This window comes from Heterodontus francisci, chromosome 24 (assembly GCF_036365525.1).
Source record: "Heterodontus francisci isolate sHetFra1 chromosome 24, sHetFra1.hap1, whole genome shotgun sequence".
Taxonomy (NCBI): domain Eukaryota; kingdom Metazoa; phylum Chordata; class Chondrichthyes; order Heterodontiformes; family Heterodontidae; genus Heterodontus; species Heterodontus francisci.
Genome location: NC_090394.1, coordinates 10,569,972 through 10,589,646, shown reverse-complemented (window position 1 = coordinate 10,589,646; position 19,675 = coordinate 10,569,972). Strand labels below are relative to the sequence as shown.

At 45.0% G+C, this 19,675-nt stretch overlaps 1 protein-coding gene across 3 annotated transcripts in view; it reads left to right on the top strand.

The window, feature by feature from the left end:
- ift70 (intraflagellar transport 70) overlaps positions 1–19,675 on the top strand; it is a 250,943-nt gene that overhangs the window by 1,353 nt on the left and 229,915 nt on the right. For all 3 annotated transcript variants that reach the window (XM_068055663.1, XM_068055662.1, XM_068055664.1), the window contains exon 2: positions 13,463–13,528. In XM_068055663.1, the coding sequence (XP_067911764.1) occupies positions 13,463–13,528 (66 nt within the window). The remainder of the gene's footprint in view (positions 1–13,462; positions 13,529–19,675) is intronic.

Here is a 19,675-nt window from a genome sequence, read left to right as displayed (position 1 = left end):
GGGCTTATAATGGATATTAGGCGGCAACCTATCCCCAGAGATACAGTCAGAGAAGTCGAGGAAGGGAAGTGTCAGAGATGGACCATGTAAAGGTGAGAGAAGGGTGGAAATTGGAAGCAAAGTTGATAAAGTTTTTCAGTTCAGGGTGGGAGCAGGAAACTGGACCGATACAGTCATCAATGTACCGGAAAAAGGGTTGGGGGGAGAGGGCCTGAGTAGAACTGGAACAAAGAATGCTCGACATATCCCACAAAAAGACAGGCATAACTAGGACTCATGCGGGTACCCATAGCAACACCTTTTACCTGAAGGAAGTGAGTGGAGTTGAAGGAGAAGTTGTTCAATGTGGGAACAAGTTCAGCCAGGCGGAGGAGGGTGGTGGTGGATGGGGTCTGGTTGGGCCTCTGTTCAAGGAAGAAGCGGAGAGCCCTTAAACCATCCTGGTGGGGGATGGAGGTGCAGAGAGATTGGACGTCCATTGTGAAGAGGAGGCGGTTGGGACCCCAACTCTGGGGATAGGTTGCCTACTAATATCCATTATAAGCCCACCGACTCCCACAGCTACCTCGACTGCACTTCTTCACACTCTACCTCCTGTAAGGACTCCATTCCATTCTCCCAGTTTCTCCGCCTCCGATGCATCTGCTCTGATGATGCTACCGTCCATGACAGTGCTTCTGATATGGCCTTTTCTCCTCAACCGAGGATTCTCCCCCACTGTTGTTGACAGGGCCCTCAACCGTGTCCGGCCCATTTCCCGCACCTCTACCCTCACCCCTTCCCCTCCCTCCCAGAACCGTTTTAGGGTTCCCCTCGTCCTCACTTTCCACCCCATCAGCCTCCATATCCAAAGGATCATCCTCCGCCATTTCCGCCACCTCCAGCGTGATGCCACTACCAAATGCATCTTCCCCTCCCTTCCCCTGACATCATTCCGAAGGGATCGTTTCCTCCGCGACACCCTTTTCCACTCCTCCATTACCCCCACCACCTCGTCCCCGTCCCATGGCACCTTCCCCTGCAATCGCAGGAGGTGTAATACCTGCCCATTTACCTCCTCTCTGCTCACTATCCCAGGCCCCAAACACTCCTTTCAGGTGAAGCAGCGATTTACTTGTACTTCTTTCAATGTAGTATACTGTATTCACTGCTCACAATGTGGTCTCCTCTATATTGGGGAGACCAAACGCAAACTGGGTGACTGCCTTGCGGAACACCTCCGCTCAGTCCACAAGCAGGACCCTGAACTTCCGGTTGCTTGCCATTTCAACACTCCCCCCACTCTAATGCTCACATCTCTGTGCTGGGATTGCTGCAGTGTTCCAGTGAACATCAACGCAAGCTCGAGGAACAACATCTCATTTACTGATTAGGCACACTACAGCCTGCCGGACTGAACATTGGGTTCAATAATTTCAGAGCATGACGGGGCCCCCACGTTTTACTTTTATTTTTAGTTATTTTTTCTTTTTTACATTTTTTACAATTTAAAAAAAATGTTTATTTCATTTCATAGTTTGTTCAGTTTGCTTACCCACTTTTTTCAGGTTTGTACTTGCTGCTGTTCAATCTTCAGTCCGTTAACACCCTATCTGTACTAATGCTTTGTCTTTCAACACACCATTAACATATTGTTTGTCTTTGCTCCATAACCTTTTGGTCAGCTATGTGGCCTTGTCCAATCTACACCTCCTTTTGTTATCTCTTGCCCTACCCCCGCCTCGCTTGCTTATAACCATTGACATTTCTAATATTTGCTAGTTCCGAAAAAGGGTCACTGACCCGAAACGTTAACTCTGCTTCTCTTTCCGCAGATGCTGCCAGACTTGCTGAGTGGTTCCAGCATTTCTTGTTTTTATTTCAGATTTCCAGCATCCGCAGTATTTTGCTTTTACTTTACAGATTCAAGGTAATTGGCAAAAGAAGCAATGGTGTCATGAGGAAAAACCTTTTCTCTGAATCTGGAATGCATTGCATTGCCTGAGAGTGTGGTGGACGTAAATTCAATCGAAGCTTTCAAAATGGAATTAGGCAGTTACCTGAAAAGGCAGAATGTACAGGGTTATCGGGAGAAGGTGGCAGAGTGGCACTAAATGAATTGCTCATTTGGAGAGCTGGTGCAGACACGATGGACCATATGGCCGCCTTCTGTACTGTAACAATTTTGTGATTTGTGTATCTACACCTCGGTCCTTTTGCTTCTGTACTCCATTTAATCTCTTATTATCCCAGCAGCATGTGGCTTTCTTATTCTTCCTACCGCAATGCAGCACGTCACACTTATTTATATTGAAATACATTTGGCAATTAAATGTCCATTCTGTAAGTTTATTAATGTTGTCTTATCTTAGAATATAATCATAAATGGCTGAGCACACAGAAGAGAGCCATTTGGCCAGTCGTGTCTGCATTGTCTCTCTGCAAGAGCAACTCAGCTAGTGCCACTCCACTGCCCTTTCCCTGTAGCCCTGCAATTTTCTTTCTCTTCAGGTGTTTATCCAATTCCATTTTGAAAGCCACAATTGAATCTGCCTCCACCACACACTCTGTGCATTCCAGATCCTACCCACTCACTGTGTAAAAAGTTCTTCCTCATGTTGCCGTTCTATTGCCCTTCACCTTGTATCAGTGTCCTCTGGTTCTCGACCCTTCTGCAAATGGGAACAGTTTTCTTTATCTACTCTGTCTACTCTTGAACACTTTGATCAAATCTCCTCTTCATTTTCTCTTTAAGAACAGCCCAGTTTCTCCAGACTATTCATGTAATTGAAGATCCGTGTTCCCAGAACCATTCTCCTGAATCTTTTCTGCATCCTCTCTGATGCTTTCACATCCTTCGTAAAGTGTGGTCCCCAGAATTGGATGCAATACTCTAGTTAAGGCAGAACCAGTGTTTTAATAAAGATTCATTATAACTTCCTTGCTTTTGTACTCCATGCCTCTATTTATAAATTCCAGGATCCCGTATGCCTTTTAAACCACTTTCTCAACCTGCTCTGTCACCTTCAACAGTTAGTGCATAAGCACCACCAGGTCTCCATCTTCCTGTGCCACCTATTGTATTAAAAACAGGAAGTGCTGGAAATACTCAGCAGGTCAGGCAGCAACTGTAGAGAGAGAAACAGAGTTGTCGTTTCAGTTCTGACCCTCTTTTTTTCATTTCCCCCAATTGTATTGCCTTGTATTTTGTCATATTCTGCCTTAGTATTTGGTGTCATCTGCAAATTTAGAAATTGTATTTCCAATTCCTGAGTCCTAATCAGTCATGTAAATTGTGAACAATAGTGACTTGCCAGTTTTTCATTCTCCCAATTCAACTTGCCTTAACTTCCACTGCCTCAGTTATTCACATGTTCTGTATGTCTTGTAAGTGTTTTTGATTTTACTGATTTCTCTCATTGTGCTAATATCACTCCAGGTATTTTACTGTCTCCTGTTTTCTGCTTGTACACTATACAGATCATTCTCTATGTGTGTGCAGTTAGAGGCGTTCCACAAAATGTGATCATATGGCATCTGCAGGTGTTGTTGCATTTACCTGTTTATAATGCCCTCTAGTTCAGTATGTTCATAGTTTTGCTGTTGTGTGAGAAGGCAGAGATTCAGGAGCCCATCTGTGAATACAAAACTGAGCAAGAGGGAAAAATTGAAGTCAGGGTAAGGATTCATGAGGAAGAAAGCAGAAGTACAGCCCCCACTTGCTATACTGCCATTGTTGCTCCAACCTAGGAAATTCTAGATCCTTTCCCACTCTCTCTTCCACCTCCCCCTGCACAGTCTCCTGACTCCATTCTGCAGTACCCCTCTCTCGAACTGCCTCAATCCTTGATACTCCTCTATCATTCACTCTTTTCCCATCCCATGTGCCCCAAACACCTGCTCCCTCGTCTCTGTTCATCCTAGCAACGCACTTCTCCCCACTCTGTCCCTTGTCTTTCTTTCCCCCCTCCCAGGCAGAAGATGGGATGATGTCACTGAGCAGAGCCTTCCCTGCGGCAGCAGCTGGCGATCTCATGGAGCAGGGGGTTTGTTGCTTCGACAGGAAATTTACATATGAATATATAAATTGGGTGCAGGAGTAGGCCACTCGGCCCATTGAGCCTGCCCCGTCATTCAACAAGATCATGGCTGATCTGATTGTAACCTCAACTCCACATTCCCATCTACCCCCATAATCTTTCACCCCCTTGCTTATCAAGAATCTATCTACCTCTGCCTTAAAAATATTCAAAGACTCTGCTTCCACTGCCTTTTGAGGAAGAGAGTTTCAAAGACTCATGACTCTAAGAGAAAACATTTATCCTCATCTCTGTCCTAAATGGGTGACCCCTTATATTTAAACAGTGACCCCTAGTTCTAGATTCTCCCACAAGAGGAAATATCCTTTTCACATCCACCCTATCAAAACCCCTCAGAATATTATGTTTCAATCAAGTTTGCCTCATGCTCTTCTAAACTCCAGCGGATGCAAGCCTAGTTTGTTCAACCTTTCCTCATAAGACAACCTGCTTATTCCAGGTATTGGTCTAGTAAACCTTTGAACTAACCTACTTTGCCAGTTCACTTTAGCTAGCTTTGCTTTTATGCCCTCATAACTGCCCTTATTTAAGTTTAAAATACTAGTCTTAGACCCACTCTTCTCTGCCTCAAATGTAAAATTTAATCATGCTGTGATCGTTGCTGTGGGAGTCGGTGGGCTTATAATGAATATTAGTGGACAGCCTATCCCCACAGATGGAGACAGAGAAGTTAGGGAAGGGAAGTGTCGGAGATGGACTATGTAAAGATGAGAGAAGGTTAGAAATTGGAAGCAAAGTTGATTGAAGTTTTTCAGTTCAGGGTGGGAGCAGGAAACGGCACCGATACAGTCATCAATGTACCGGAAAAAGAGTCGGGGGAGGGGGCCTGAGTAGGACTGTAACAAGGAATGTTCGACATATCCCACAAAGAGACAGGCATAACTAGGACGCTTGTGGGTACCCATATCAACCCCTTTTACTTGAAGAAAGTAAGTGGAGTTGAAGGAGACGTTCAATGTGAGAACAAGTTCAGCCAGGCAGAGGAGGGGATGGGAACTGGTTGGGCCTCTGTTCAAGGAAGAAGCGGAGAGCCCTCAAACCATCCTGGTGGGGGATGGAGGTGTAGAGAGATTGGACGTCCATTGTGAAGAGGAGGCGGTTGGGACCCCAACTCTGGGGATAGGTTGCCTACTAATATCCATGCATAGCGAAGAGGAGGCGGTTAGAGCCAGGAAACTGGAAATTGTCAAAATGACACTGGACATCAGAAGAGTCAAGGATGTAGGTGGGAAGAGACTGGACCAAGGGTGAAAAGATGAAGTCAAGATAGGAAGAAATAAGTTCAGTGGGGAAGGAACAAGCTGAAATGATGGGTCTGCCAAGACAACCCTGTTTGTGGATTTTAGGAAGGAGGTAGAAGTGGGCTGTCCGGGGTTGCGGGACTGAGGTTGGAAGCTGTAGAGGGAAGATCTCCAGAGGAGATGAGGTCATTGACAGTTCTGTGGACAGTAGCTTGAAGTTCAGTGGTGAGGTCATGGTCCAGGAGGAGGTAGGAAGAAGTGTCTGAGAGTTGGCACTCAGCCTCTGCAAGGTAGAGATTGGTATGCCAGACAACAACAGCACCACCCTTGTCTGCAGGTTTGAGGACAATGTCGGGGTTCGACTTGAGAGAACGGAGTGCAGCAATTTCAGAGGGAGACAGGTTAGAGTGAGTGACGGGAGCAGAAAAATTGAGACGGCCGATGTCTCGTCGACAGTTCTCAATGAAAGTGGGTAAGTGGCCGGAGGGAGAATGTTAGAGGTGGATGAACTGGTCTGCTGGTCGGGGAGGACTCCTGGTCAAAGAAGTGAGCCTGGAGGTGAAGGCAGTGGAAGAAGAGCTCAGTGTCATGCCGAGTGCGAAATTCATTCAGGTGGGGGCGTAAGGGGATAAAACTGAGTCCTTTGAGTACAAATCATTCAGCATCAGAGAGGGGAAGATCAGAGGGTAATGCGAATACACGGCAAGGGGTCAGATCAGAAGGGATGGGGGCAGAGGGGAGTAAAGGAAGGAGGATCTGGACGGACGTTAGTCCCCATCAGCTGCTGGAGCTTGTGTTCCGTAACACCTGAAAGGAAGGAAAAAAGTTTTTTGTCAATGTGTCGGATAAGATGAAGGATGAAATGAAACTGCGGAGTAGAACAGCTTTGTGGTAAGGTGAGGCGATGCTTCTAGAGAGAGAGGTCCAGTGTGTACATGTGGTGGCACATGGCACTGAGTGTGGATCTCAGGATGCGGTGAGAGCAGCAGTCTGAGGAACAATGTATTTCTTGGAGATACCTGTAATCCTGGGTGGATTCAAAAACGAAGGATGAAACTTCAGTTGGAATCCATGTGGAATAGGTCAGAGCCGGAGACAGTCACTGAGGAAGGAGATGTGGCTGTGAAAATTAGTTTTGGTAGACACTTTATCAAACACCAGGAGAGAAATAGAAAGCAATGAAGGTGAATAAGGTAAAAGAGATAAACCAAAATCCTGTCGGAGAGAAGAGCAGAACTTCAAGGTAGGCAATCCTGGAAGAGAAGTGGCAGTGAATTAAACACTAAAGTAAAAGCAAAATACTGCAGATGCTGGAAATCTGAAACTAAAACAAAAGGTTTCTGGAAATACTCAGATTATGCTGGAACTGTATAAATCATTAGTTAGGCCACTGCTTGAGTACTGTGTGCAGTTCTGGTCACCTTATCACAGAAAGGATGTAATTACACTAGGGAGGGTACAAAGGAGATTACAAGGATGTTGCCAGGACTGGAAAGTTGCAACAATGAGGAAAGATTGGATAGGCTAGAGCTGTTTTCCTTAGAACAGAGGAGGCTGGGGGGTGAATTAATTGAGGTGTACAAAATTATGAGGGGCCTCGATGGAGTGGACAGGAAGGACCTGTTTCCCCCCGTGGAGAGGTCAATTACCAGGGGGCAGAGATTTAAGGTGATTGGTAGAAGGATTAGAGGGGACTTGAGGAAAAGTTGAAGCTCAAAGTTATCTCTGGCTGGTATAGCAGCAGTCCCCAGGAGATTTGTGCTCCATTCTGGGAGGCCTTGAGAGAGAGACTGAGAGAGAGACTGAGAGAGAGACTGAGAGAGAGACTGAGACTGTGTGGCCGGCTGTTCCTCTGCACTATCGTCCAGTGCTGATGACGGGTCTACCCCGGACACATCGGCCTGTCAGGTCCGTCCATAGATATTACCACACCTATTCAGCATTTTCAGCATTGTTGATGTGATTTCACATTTCCTCCATTTGTACTTTTTCCTCTTTGCTGATTTGTGTCACTGTGTAACATGCAGCTGCAAGCTTGCATTTCAATCGTGTCTTTCATGACCTCGATGTCCCAAAGCGCATCTCAGGCATTGAAGTACTTTTATGGGGTGTAGTCACTGTTGGAATTTGGGGAAACATGGCAGCCATTTTGCATAGAGGAAGGTGCCACAAACAATCGTGACTTAAATTACCACATAATCTGTTTAGTATTGTTGGTTAAGGGATATTAACCAGGACACTGGGAAAATACCTCTCTTTTTGAGAGGACAGACAGGGCCTCAGCTTCTTCACACCCTACCTCCTGTAAGGACTCCATTCCATTCACCCAGTTTCTCCGTCTCCGACGCATCTGCTCTGATGATGCTACCTTCCATGACGGTGCTTCTGATATGACCTCCTTTTTCCTCAACCGAGGATTTGCCCCCACTGTGGTTGACAGGGCCCTCAACCGTGTCCGGCCCATTCCCCGCACCTCTACCCTCACCCCTTCCCCTCCCTCCCAGAACCGTGACAGGGTTCCCCTTGTCCTCACTTTCCACCCAATCAGCCTCCATATCCAAAGGATCATCCTCCGCCACCTCCAGCGTGATGCCACTACCAGTCGCATCTTCCCCTCCCTTCCCCTGTCAGCATTCCGAAGGGATTGTTCCCTCCGCGACACCCTGGTCCACTCCTCCATTACCCCCACCTTCCCCTGCAATCGCAGGAGGTGTAATACCTGCCCATTTACCTCCTCTCTCCTCACTATCCCAGGCCCCAAACACTCCTTTCAGGTGAAGCAGCGATTTACTTGTACTTCTTTCAATGTAGTATACTGTATTCGCTGCTCACAGTGTGGTCTCCTCTACATTGGGGAGACCAAGCGCAGACTGGGTGACTGCTTTGCGGAACATCTCCGCTCAGTCCGCAAGTAGGACCCTGAGCTTCTGGTTGCTTGCCATTTCAACACTCCCCCTTGCTCTCATGCTCACATCTCTGTGCTGGGATTGCTGCAGTGTTCCAGTGAACATCAACGCAAGCTCGAGGAACAGTATCTCATCTACCGATTAGGCACACTACAGCCTGCCGGACTGAACATTGGACAATAATTTCAGAGCATGACAGCCCCCCATTTTACTTTCATTTTTAGTTATTTTTTCTTTACATTCTTTTTTACATTTTTTACAATCTTTTTTTTGCATTTATTTCATTTCATCTTAGTTTGTTCAGTTTGCTTACCCACTGTTTTTTTTCAGGTTTGCACTTGCTGCTGTTCAATATTCTGTGTATTAATACCTAATCTGTACTAATGCTTTGTCTTTCAACACACCATTAACATACTGTTTGCCTTTGTTCCATGACCTTTTGGTCAGCTATGTGGCCTGGTCCAATCTACACCTCCTTTGTTATCTCTTGCCCCACCCCCACCTCACTTGCTTATAACCTGTGACTTTTCTAATATTTGTCAGTTCCGAAGAAGGGTCACTGACCCGAAACGTTAACTCTGCTTCTCTTTTCACAGATGCTGCCAGACCTGCTGAGTGGTTCCAGTATTTCTTGTTTTTATCTGTTTAATATTTTGTCTGAAATATGGCACCTCTGACCTGAGCAGCATTCTCAGTAATGTACTGAAATGGCAGTCTAGATTATATATTCAGCTGTCTGCAGTGGGGTTTAAACCCACAAACGTCTGACCCTGAGGCATGGGTATTGTTCCAACCGTTAGTTTAAATACATTAGACCATATCCAATGGTTTCCCAATGTATTTTCACAAAAGTTGCATTTATCTGAACGATTGTCAGCATCTTAATAAAACTGCTTAGTTTATCAGTTAACTAGTGCTGTCGTGGAGGGTTTAAACGTATTTGGCAGGGCGAAGGGAACCAGGATGAAGCATTAAAGAGAAGAACCAAATTCATATTGGACTAGTGGAGACATACAACCATACCAACAACAACTTGCATTTATATAGCACATTTAATGTAATAAAACGTCTCAAGACCCTTTGTTCCTTTGTTCCTTTGTTCCTTTGTTCCTTCTTTCATCTCCTTGTCTCGAGAGACAATGGGTAAGCGCTTAGAGGTGGTCAGTGGTTTGTGGAGCAGTGCCTGGAGTGGCTATAAAGGCTAATTCCAGAGTGACAGACTCTTCCACAGGCACTGCAGATAAAATTGGTTCTCCGGGCTGTTACACAGTTGGCTCTCTCCTTGCACTTCTGTCTTTTTTCCTGCCAACTGCTAAGTCTCTTCGACTTGCCACTCTTTCGCCCCGTCTTTATGGCTGTCTGCCAGCTTTGGCGATCACTGGCAACTGACTCCCACGACTTGTGGTCAATGTCACAGCACTTCATGTCGCGTTTACAGACGTCTTTAAAGCAGAGGCATGGATGGCTGGCGCGGGTCTGATACCAGTGACGAGCTCGCTGTACAATGTGTCCTTGGGGATCCTGCCATCTTCCATGCGGCTTACATGGCCAAGCCATCTCAAGCGCCGCTGGCTCAGTAGGGTGTATATGCTGGGGATGTTGGCTGCCTCGAGGACTTCTGCGTTGGAGATATGGTCCTGCCACCTGATGCCAAGGATTCTCCGGAGGCAGCGAAGATGGAATGAGTTGAGATGTCGCTCTTGGCTGAGAGACGTTGTCCAGGCCTTGCTGCCATGGAGCAAGGTACTGAGGACACTGGTTTGAAACACTCGGACTTTTGTGTTCCGTGTCAGTGCGCCATTTTCCCACACCCTCTTGGCCAGTCTGGACATAGCAGCGGACGCCTTTCCCATGCGCTTGTTGATTTCTGCATCGAGAGGCAGGTTTCCGGTGATAGTTGAGCCTAGGTAGGTGAATTCTTGAACAACTTCCAGAGCGTGGTCGCCGATATTGATGGATGGAGCATTTCTGATGTCCTGTCCCATGACGTTCATTTTCTTGAGGCTGATGGTTAGGCCAAATTCATTGCAGGCAGCCGCAATCGTGTCTGAGTCTCTGCAGACACTGTTCTGTGTGGGATGTTAATGCAGCATTGTCAGCAAAGAGGAGTTCCCTGATGAGGCCTTTCCATACTTTGGTCTTCGCTCTAAGACGGGCAAGGTTGAACAACCTGCCATCTGATCTTGTCTGGAGGAAATTCCTTCTTCTGAAGACTTGAACGCATGTGAGAGCAGCAGGGAGAAGAAGATCCCAAACAGTGTAGGTGCAAGCAGCGAATACAGTATACTAAATTGAAAGAAGTAGAAATAAACCGCTGCTTCACCTGAAAGGAGTGTTTGGGGCCTTGGATCGTGAGGAGAGAGGAGGTAAATGGGCAGATATTACACCTCCTGCAATTGTAGGAATTGTAGGGGAAGGGGACGAGGTGGTGGGGGGAATAGAGGAGTGGACCAGGGTGTCACGCAGGGAACGATCCCTTCTGAATGCTGACAGGGGAAGATGCGTTTTGCAGTGGCATCACGCTGGATGTGGCGGAGGATGATCCTTTTGGATCTGGAGGCTGGTGGGATGAAAAGTGGGGACAAGGGGCGCCCTGTTGTGGTTCTGGGAGGGAGGGGAAGGGGTGAGGGTAGAGGTGCGGGAAATGGGCTGGACATGGTTGAGGGCCCTGTCAACCACAGTGGGGCGGGGGGGGGTAGAATCCTCGGTTGAGGAAAAAGGAAGACATATCCGAAGCACTGTTGTGGAAAGTAGCATCATCAGAACAGATGCATCGGCGATGGAGAAATTGGGAGAATGGAATGGAGTGGAGTCCTTGCAGGAGGCAGGTGTGAAGATGTGTAGTCGAGGTAGCCTTGGGAGTCGGTGGGCTTATAATGAATATTAGTAGACAGCCTGTCTCTGGAGATGGAGACAGAGAAGTCGAGGAAGGGAAGTGTCAGCGATGTGAAGGTTAGAGAAGGGTAGAAATTCGAAGAAAAGTTGATAAAAGTTTTCTGATTCGGGGCAGGAGCAGGAAATTGCACCGATAGTCATCAAAAAGAGTTGGGGAGGGGGTCTGAGTAGGACTGGAACAAGAAATGTTCGACATATCCCACAAAAAGACAGGCATAACTAGGACCCATGCGGGTACCCATAGCAACACCTTTTACTTGGAGGAAGTGAGTGAAGTCGAAGGAGAAGTTGTTCAATATGAGAACAAGTTCAGCCAGGCGGAGAAGGGTGGTGGTGGATGGGGACTGGTTGGGCCTCTGTTCAAGGAAGAAGCAGAGAGCCTCAAACCATCCTGGTGGGGAATGGAGGTGTAGAGAGATTGGATGTCCGTAGTGAAGAGGAGGCAGTTAGGGCCAGGAAACTGGAAATTGTCAAAATGATGTAGAGTGTCAGAAGAGTCACGGATGTGGTGGGAAAAGACTTCAGCTAGAGTATTGTGTCCAATTCTGGGCACCACACTTTAGAAAAGATGTCAAGAGTTTGAAGAGAGTACTGAAGCAATTTACTAGAATGTTACCAGGGATCAGGGGGTTTCAGTTATCTGGAGACACTAGCGAAGCTGGTCTTCCAGCGCACAGAGTTGTCCACGACCGACTGTTGCAGACTGGCACATTCCAAGGTCCAGGACTACGTGCTGAGGGACGCACTAAAGCTTGGGGTAGCTGCAGCAAAGGCTCAATGGGGAAAGACCACTGTGTAAGGTCCCCCCCACACCCACCAAGGTGAACTGAGGGGCTGGATCCACGGAAAAGCCCTCAGGCTGTATCCAGAAAATATTTTATTGCTGTAAAATGTACATGGCGTGTAAAATGAAATGGAAGGGTTGTGAAGCAACTCACTCCTGTATTGAAGGAAACTGATCTCCTTTGCACTCTGTATTGTTTGACTTGGCGCTTTTTGGAACTGTTTTAGTTTAGTTTAGAGATACGGCACTGAAGCAGGCCCTTCGGCCCACCGAGTCTGTGCTGACCATCAACCACCCATTTATACTAATCCTACACTAATTCCATATTCCTACCACATCCCCACCTGTCCCTATATTTCCCTACCACCTACCTACACTAGGGGCAATTGCTAATGGCCAATTTACCTAAAAACCTGCAAGTCTTTGGCATGTGGGAGGAAACCGGAGCACTCGGAGGAAACCCACGCAGACACAGGGAGAACTTGCAAACTCCACACAGGTAGTACCCAGAATTGAACCCGAGTCGCTGGAGCTGTGAGGTTTCGGTGCTAACCACTGCGCCACTGTGCTGCATTTTTATGAATAAAGTATATTTTGGAAATAAAAACTAGAGAAGCTGGGATTATTCTCCTTCGAGCAGAGAAGGTTAAGAGATCAATTTGTGTGTTCAAAATTATGAATTGTTTTGAGACAGTAACGGAAGGGAGGCAGGAAGGTCATAAACAGAGGAAGCAGATTTAAAATAATTGGCAAAAAAAGCCAAGGAAGAGATGAAGACATTTTTTTTTCTGGAATGCATTCCCTGAAAGGGTAGTAACTTTGTCCACTATGTTTGCTAAGCCTAGTCCAATGCCCAGGTCAGTACAGGTAATGGAAGCAGATTTGATGGTAACTTTCAAAAGGGAATTGGATCTTTACTTAAAAAGGAAGTATCTGGAGGGCTATGGGGGAAAGAATAGGGAATGGGACTAATTGGCATTTCTTGCAGAGAGGCAGCACAGGCACAGTGGGATGAATGGCTTCTTTGTGCTCTATAATTCAATGATTATGAAGTAATGTATAAATGTTTGTTTGTTCCCCTTTCTCTCCGGTTATCATACTGTAATTTTAATTTTACTTAGTTTTCATAACCCGTTATCCTACTTTGTGAACATTTTACATAAATAATGTGCCTTTTTTCTTCTGCCTTCTGATTTTACTGCTCATTTTTACAGCTGCCAGTAACTTTTTTTATTTTGAAAACATGTATTCATTAGCTGAAACTGACTTTGAAATATTGGCTATGTTGTCCAGATGCAACTCTAGTGGTAGAATGCTGAGATGAAAATGCTGTAAAAGGGAATGGAAGTTATGTTTTCTGTTTTTTTTTTAAAGCGGCATGCAATCAATTTTTCTTTAGCATTATTTTGCACTGTTAGAATTGTGCTCCGAAAATAAATTTAATTTTATAATACATTATCTGAAATACACATGAGCAGTGATGTGTTCAGTATATTCTGCTTATCAGTAACTAGCATTTTTACTGCTGACATCTAATGGCATCTTTTAAATTTTCAGATTCGTGATGGAAGATATGGAGAAGCCATTCAGATACTCAGTAATGAACTTCAGAAACATTCAAAAGTAACTTATCATTTTGAACATGTTTTTTTTTTACTCTATCCGATTTATTGACAAAAAAACAATGTACATCCAATGTAAAGAAAATTGAATGTTATAACTGTGCCTTAAAACCAAACTTCTGAAAATGGAATGTCCATGGGTAAACCTCTTTGATAGCCATTTGCAATGGTGCAGAATATCTCTGCAGTACTATAGTGGGAGGTCCAGAAGCCGTGAAGTTCGATGCCAGTGGTTTAACATCTCGTTAACGACTTTGTTTGGCCTTATCTCATGAATTTCATTCAAATAGCTTCACTTTCATGTTATAATGATGTTTACATGAAATATAGTGTGAACAACAGAAATGTAGTGCTATCTATAGTGCAGTTTGATCAGATCTTCTGTGAACTGTTAAGTACATTTATTCTTTAAAAAGATTTTTTTTTGCCATCAAGCTGTAAATGTGAGGTCGAGCATATTTCTACAAAGAACAGTACAGCACAGGAACAGGCTATTCGGCCCCCCAAGCCTGCGCCAATCTTGATGCCTGTCTAAACTAAAACCTTCTGCACTTCCGGGGTCCGTATCCCTCTATTCCCATCCTATTCATGCATTTGTCAAGATGCCTCTTAAACGTCGCTATCGTACCTGCTTCCACCATCTCCTCCGGCAGCAAGTTCCAGGCACTCGCCACCCTCTGCCTCGCACATCCCCTCTAAACTTTGCCCCTTGCCCCTTAAACCTAGGTCCCCTAGTAACTGACTCTTCCACCCAGGGGAAAAGGCTTCTGACTATCCACTCTGTCCATGCCACTCATAACTTTGTAAACCTCTATCAGGTCGCCCCTCCACCTCCGTCGTTCCAGTGAAAACAATCCGAGTTTATCCAACCTCTCCTCATAGCTAATACCCTCCAGACCAGGCAACATCCTGGTAAACCTCTTCTGTACCCTCTCCAAAGCCTCCACATCCTTCTGGTAGTGTGGCGACCAGAATTGTATGCAACATTCCAAGTGTGGCCTGACTAAGGTTCTGTATAGCTGCAACATGACTTGCCAATTTTTACACTCTATGCCCTGACCGATGAAGGCAAGCATGCCGTATGCCTTTTTGACTACCTTATCCACCTGCATTGCCACGTTCAGTGATCTGTGGTCCCGAACGCCCAGATCTCTCTGCCTGTCAATACTCCTAAGGGTTCTGCCATTTACTGTATACTTCTCACCTGTATTAAACCTTCCAAAATGCATTACCTCACATTTGCCGGATCAAACTCCATCTACCATTTCTCCGCCCAAGTCTCCAACCGATCTATATCCCACTGTATCCTCTGACAATCCTCATCACTATCCGCAACTCCACCAACCTTTGTATCGTCCGCAAACTTACTGATCAGACCAGCTACATTTTCTTCCAAATTATTTATATATACTTCAAACAGCAAAGGTCCCAGCACTGATCGCTGCGGAACACCACTAGTCACAGCCCTCCATTCAGAAAAGCACCCTTCCACTGCTACCCTCTGTCGTCTATGACCGAGCCAGTTCTGTATCCATCTTGCCAGCTCACCTCTGATCCCGTGTGACTTCACCTTTTGTACCAGTCTGCCATGAGGGACCTTGTCAAAGGCTTTACTGAAATCCATATAGATAACATCCACTGCCCTTCCTTCATCAATCATCTTCAACACTTCCTCAAAAAACTCAAATCAAGTTAGTGAGACATGACCTTCCCTTCACAAAACCATGCTGCCTCTCGCTAATTAGTCCATTTGTTTCCAAATGGGAGTAAATCCTGTCCTGAAGAATCTTCTCCAATAATTTCCCTACCACTGACGTAAGGCCTGTAATTTGCTGGATTATCCTTGCTACCCTTCTTAAACAAAGGAACAACATTGGCTATTCTCCAGTCCTCTGGGACCTCACCTGTAGCCAATGAGGATACAAAGATTTCTGTCAAGGCCCCAGCAATTTCCTCCCTTGCCTCCTTCAGTATTCTGGGGTAGATCCCATCAGGCCCTGGGGACTTATCTACCTAATGCTTTGCAAGATGCCCAACACCACCTCCTTTTTGATAACGACATGACCCAGACTATCCACACTCTCTTCTCTAGACTCATCATCCACCAAGTCCTTCTCTTTGATAAATACTGATGCAAAGTACTCATTTAGTACCTCGCCCATTTCCTCTGGCTCCATTCATAGATTCCCTCCTCTGTCCTTGACTGGGCCAACCCTTTCCCTGGCTACCCTCTTGCTCTTTATATACGTATAAAAAGCCTTGGGATTCTCCTTAATCCTGTTTGCCAATGACTTTTCATGACACCTTTTAGCCCTCCTGACTCCTTGCTTAAGTTCCTTCTTACTTTCTCTTTATTCCTCAAGGGCTTCGTCTGTTCCCATCCTTCTAGCCCTTACGAATGCTTCCTTTTTCTTTTTGACTAGGCTCACAATATCCCTCGTTATCCAAGGTTCCCGAAACTTGCCAAACATATCCTTCTTCATCACAGGAACATGCCGGTCCTGGATTCTAATCAACTGACTCCCACATGTCAGATGTTGATTTACCCTCAAACAGCCACCCCCAGTCTAAATTCTTCAGTTCCTGCCTAATATTGTTATGATTAGCCTTCCCCCAATTTAGCTCCTTCAATTTAGGACTACTCTTATCCTTATCCACAAGTACCTTAAAACTTACAGAATTATGGTCACTGTTCCCGAAATGCTCCCTTACTGAGACTTCGACCACCTGGCCGGGCTCATTCCCCAATACCAGGTCCAGTAAGGCCCCTTCCCTAGTTGGACTATCTACATATTGTTGAGCTCTTGGCTCTTATTGTTGGATTGAAGTGTTCAGGAATGTCAAGCCTCTTGGTAGATCCAAACCTGTATCTTGCTATCTGCAAAATATGCTTGAATCCAGACCCTCAAAAAAAAAAAATAGACAGACTAATCTGGATCTAGTAATTTGAACATATTTAATATTTTTTTCTCTAGAAAAGCAATGAGTACTAAATTATAGAAAATAAGTCTATTTGGCTACGGGATACCATACTCAACAGATTTAAGGGTTAAAAGGAATGCTGATGAAATGATTATGAAGCTATGCTTTGCGCTGTATATTCTTTCATAAATTTTCTTCTGTCTAATCACTGCTTTTAAAATTTGTTATGTTCTATAAGCAAGGATGTGATGGCTGAATTATATAGCTTGGTGAATATGGTAGAAGCGTAATTCAAGTAAAACCTGGCTAGCTTTACTTCTGTACCAGAGCTCGGCAAAATAACACAATGAACTTTTATAGCTAGGTGTTTTTTAATAGCTTATTGATTTCTAACTGTTTTTTTGGTATCCTAATTAATATGCAACTCCATTATTGCTAGTATTATTGAAGGCTATTTTCTGCAACAAACTGTACTTGTGTAAACAATATTTTACTTGCACTATACAAAACTTATAAAATGTCTGTATTTATTGTATGCTGTATGCATCTTCCTGACAAATATTTATTTTGCTACTAGGTGAAAATGAAACATACTTTTCTCAGAGTGTATTTGAAATATTTAAGTTTTATTGAAAAAATCTAGGATTGTTCATTAGTGGAGATTAGTGGAGAGGGCGGCACAGTGGCGCAGTGGTTAGCACCGCAGCCTCACAGCTCCAGGGACCCAGGTTCGATTCTGGGTACTGCCTGTGTGGAGTTTGCAAGTTCTCCCTGTGTCTGCGTGGGTTTTCCCCGGGTGCTCCGGTTTCCTCCCACAGCCAAAGACTTGCAGGTGATAGGTAAATTGGCCATTGTAAATTGCCCCTAGTGTAGGTAGGTGATGGGGAATATGGGATTACTGTAGGGTTAGTATAAATGGGTGGTCGTTGGTCGGCACAGACTCGGTGGGCCGAAGGGCCTGTTTCAGTGCTGTATCTCTAAATAAACTAACAGTAAATAGAGCTCTGTGTTATGTCAAATAATGCTGTTCAATGGGACTATCGACACCACACTTGTAAACATTCATTTTCAGTGCTAGAGGGGTTGTTTGGCAGTAATTCAGATTTATTTCGCTTTTAAAGTTCACTTGTGCTGAAATGGACAAGCTCTAATTTTTTCTAGCTTCTGGAGGACCAGGGCAACTTGGACAGCAACTTCCTAATTTCTTCATTTAACTGCATGTGTATGGTCACCGAAGGTTACTGTACAGTTTACCCTTTGTTAATGGTGAGCGCTGATAGCGTCACCATTATTTTCATTGGATGGGTCTGATCTGGCGTATTGTGGATAATTCTGGGCACCACATTTCAGGAAAGATGTGAAGGGTTTAGAAAGGGTCCAGAGGAGATTTACCAGGACAGAGGGATTTCAGTTATGAGGGGCAGGGTTGGAAAAGTTAGAACTTGGAACAGAGAATGTTAAGAAATGACATAATGGAGGTTTCCGGGGATGATTATGGGTTTGATAGGGTAGATAGGGAAAAACTATTCCCTCTGGCAAGTGGGTCAATAACTGGAGGTGATAAATTCAAAGTCATTTGGCAAAAGATGTAGAGGAGAGATGCAAATACTTTTTCACTGAGTTGTTGGGATCTGGAACATTTTACGTGAAAAAGTGTTAGGAGCTGATTCCATAAATAATATTAAAAGGGAGTTGGACAGGTACTTCAGGTTGATTAATCTTACAGGGTTACAGCCAAAAAGCAGAAGCATGAGACTAAGCATGACTGCTTTTTCAAAGAGCCAGCAGACGCATGACGAGCAGAATGGCCTCCTTCTTCCCTTACATATTTCTACAAGATTTTGAGGCAATGCTATTGCAGTATTTGAATTCTGTCAATGTAAACTGTTAGTGGTTTTTACTGAACATACGAATTAGGAGCGGGAGTAGGCCACTCGACCCCTCGAGCCTGCTCTGCCATTCAATAAGTTAATGGCTGATCTGATTACTCCACATTTCCACCTACCCCCGATAACCTTTCCACCCCCTTGCTTATCAAGAATCTTTCTACCTCTGCCTTAAAAATATTCAAAGACTCTGCTTCCACTGCATTTTGAGGAAGAGAATTCCAAAGTCTCGTGACCCTCAGAGAAAACATTTCTCCTCATCTCTGTCTTAAATGGGCGACCCCTTATTTTTAAACAGTGACCCCTAGTTATAGATTCTCCCATAAGGGGAAATATCCTTTCCACATCCACCCTGTCAAGACCCCTCAGGATCTTGTATGTTTCAATCAAGTCGCCTCTTACTCTTCTAAATTCCAGCGGATACAAGCCTAGCCTGTTCAATCTTTCCTTGTAAGACAGCCCACCCAGTCCAGGTAAACCTTCTCTGTACTTCCTCCAATGCATTTATATCCTTCCTTAAATAAGGAGACCCGTACTGTACACAGTACTCCAGATGTGGTCTCACCAATGCCCTGTATAGCTGAAGCATAACCACTCTACTTTTGTATTCAGTTCCCCTCGCGATAAATGATAAAATTCTATTGGCTTTCCTAATTTACGTGCTGTACCTGCATACTAACCTTTTGTGATTCATGCACTGGGACACCCAGATCCCTCTGCATCTCAGAGCTCTGCAATCTCTCACCATTTAGATAATATGCTTTATTATTCTTCCTGCCAAAGGGGACAATTTCACACTTTCCCATATTATACTCCATTTGCCAGGTCTTTGCCCACTCACTTAACCTATCTATATCCCTTTGTAGCCTCCTTATGTCCTCTTCTCAAGTAACTTTCCGACCTGGTAAAAGAGGGGGGGGGTGTGGCATTGTTAATCAAGGAGAGTATTACGGCGGCAGAAAGGACGTTTGAGGACTCGTCTACTGAGGTAATATGGGCCGAGGTTAGAAACAGGAGAGGAGAGGTCACCCTGTTGGGAGTTTTCTGTAGACCTCCGAATAGTTCCAGAGATGTAGAGGAAAGGATAGCGAAGATGATTCTCGACAGGGGCGAGAGTAGCAGGGTAGTTGTTATGGGGGACTTTAACTTTCCAAATATTGACTGGAAATACTATAGTTCGAGTACTTTAGATGGGTCAGTTTTTGTCCAGTGTGTGCAGGAGGGTTTTCTGACACAGTATGTAGACAGGCCAACCAGGGACGATGCCACATTGGATTTGGTACTGGGTAATGAACCCGGCCAGGTGTTAGATTTAGATGTAGGTGAGCACTTTGGTGATA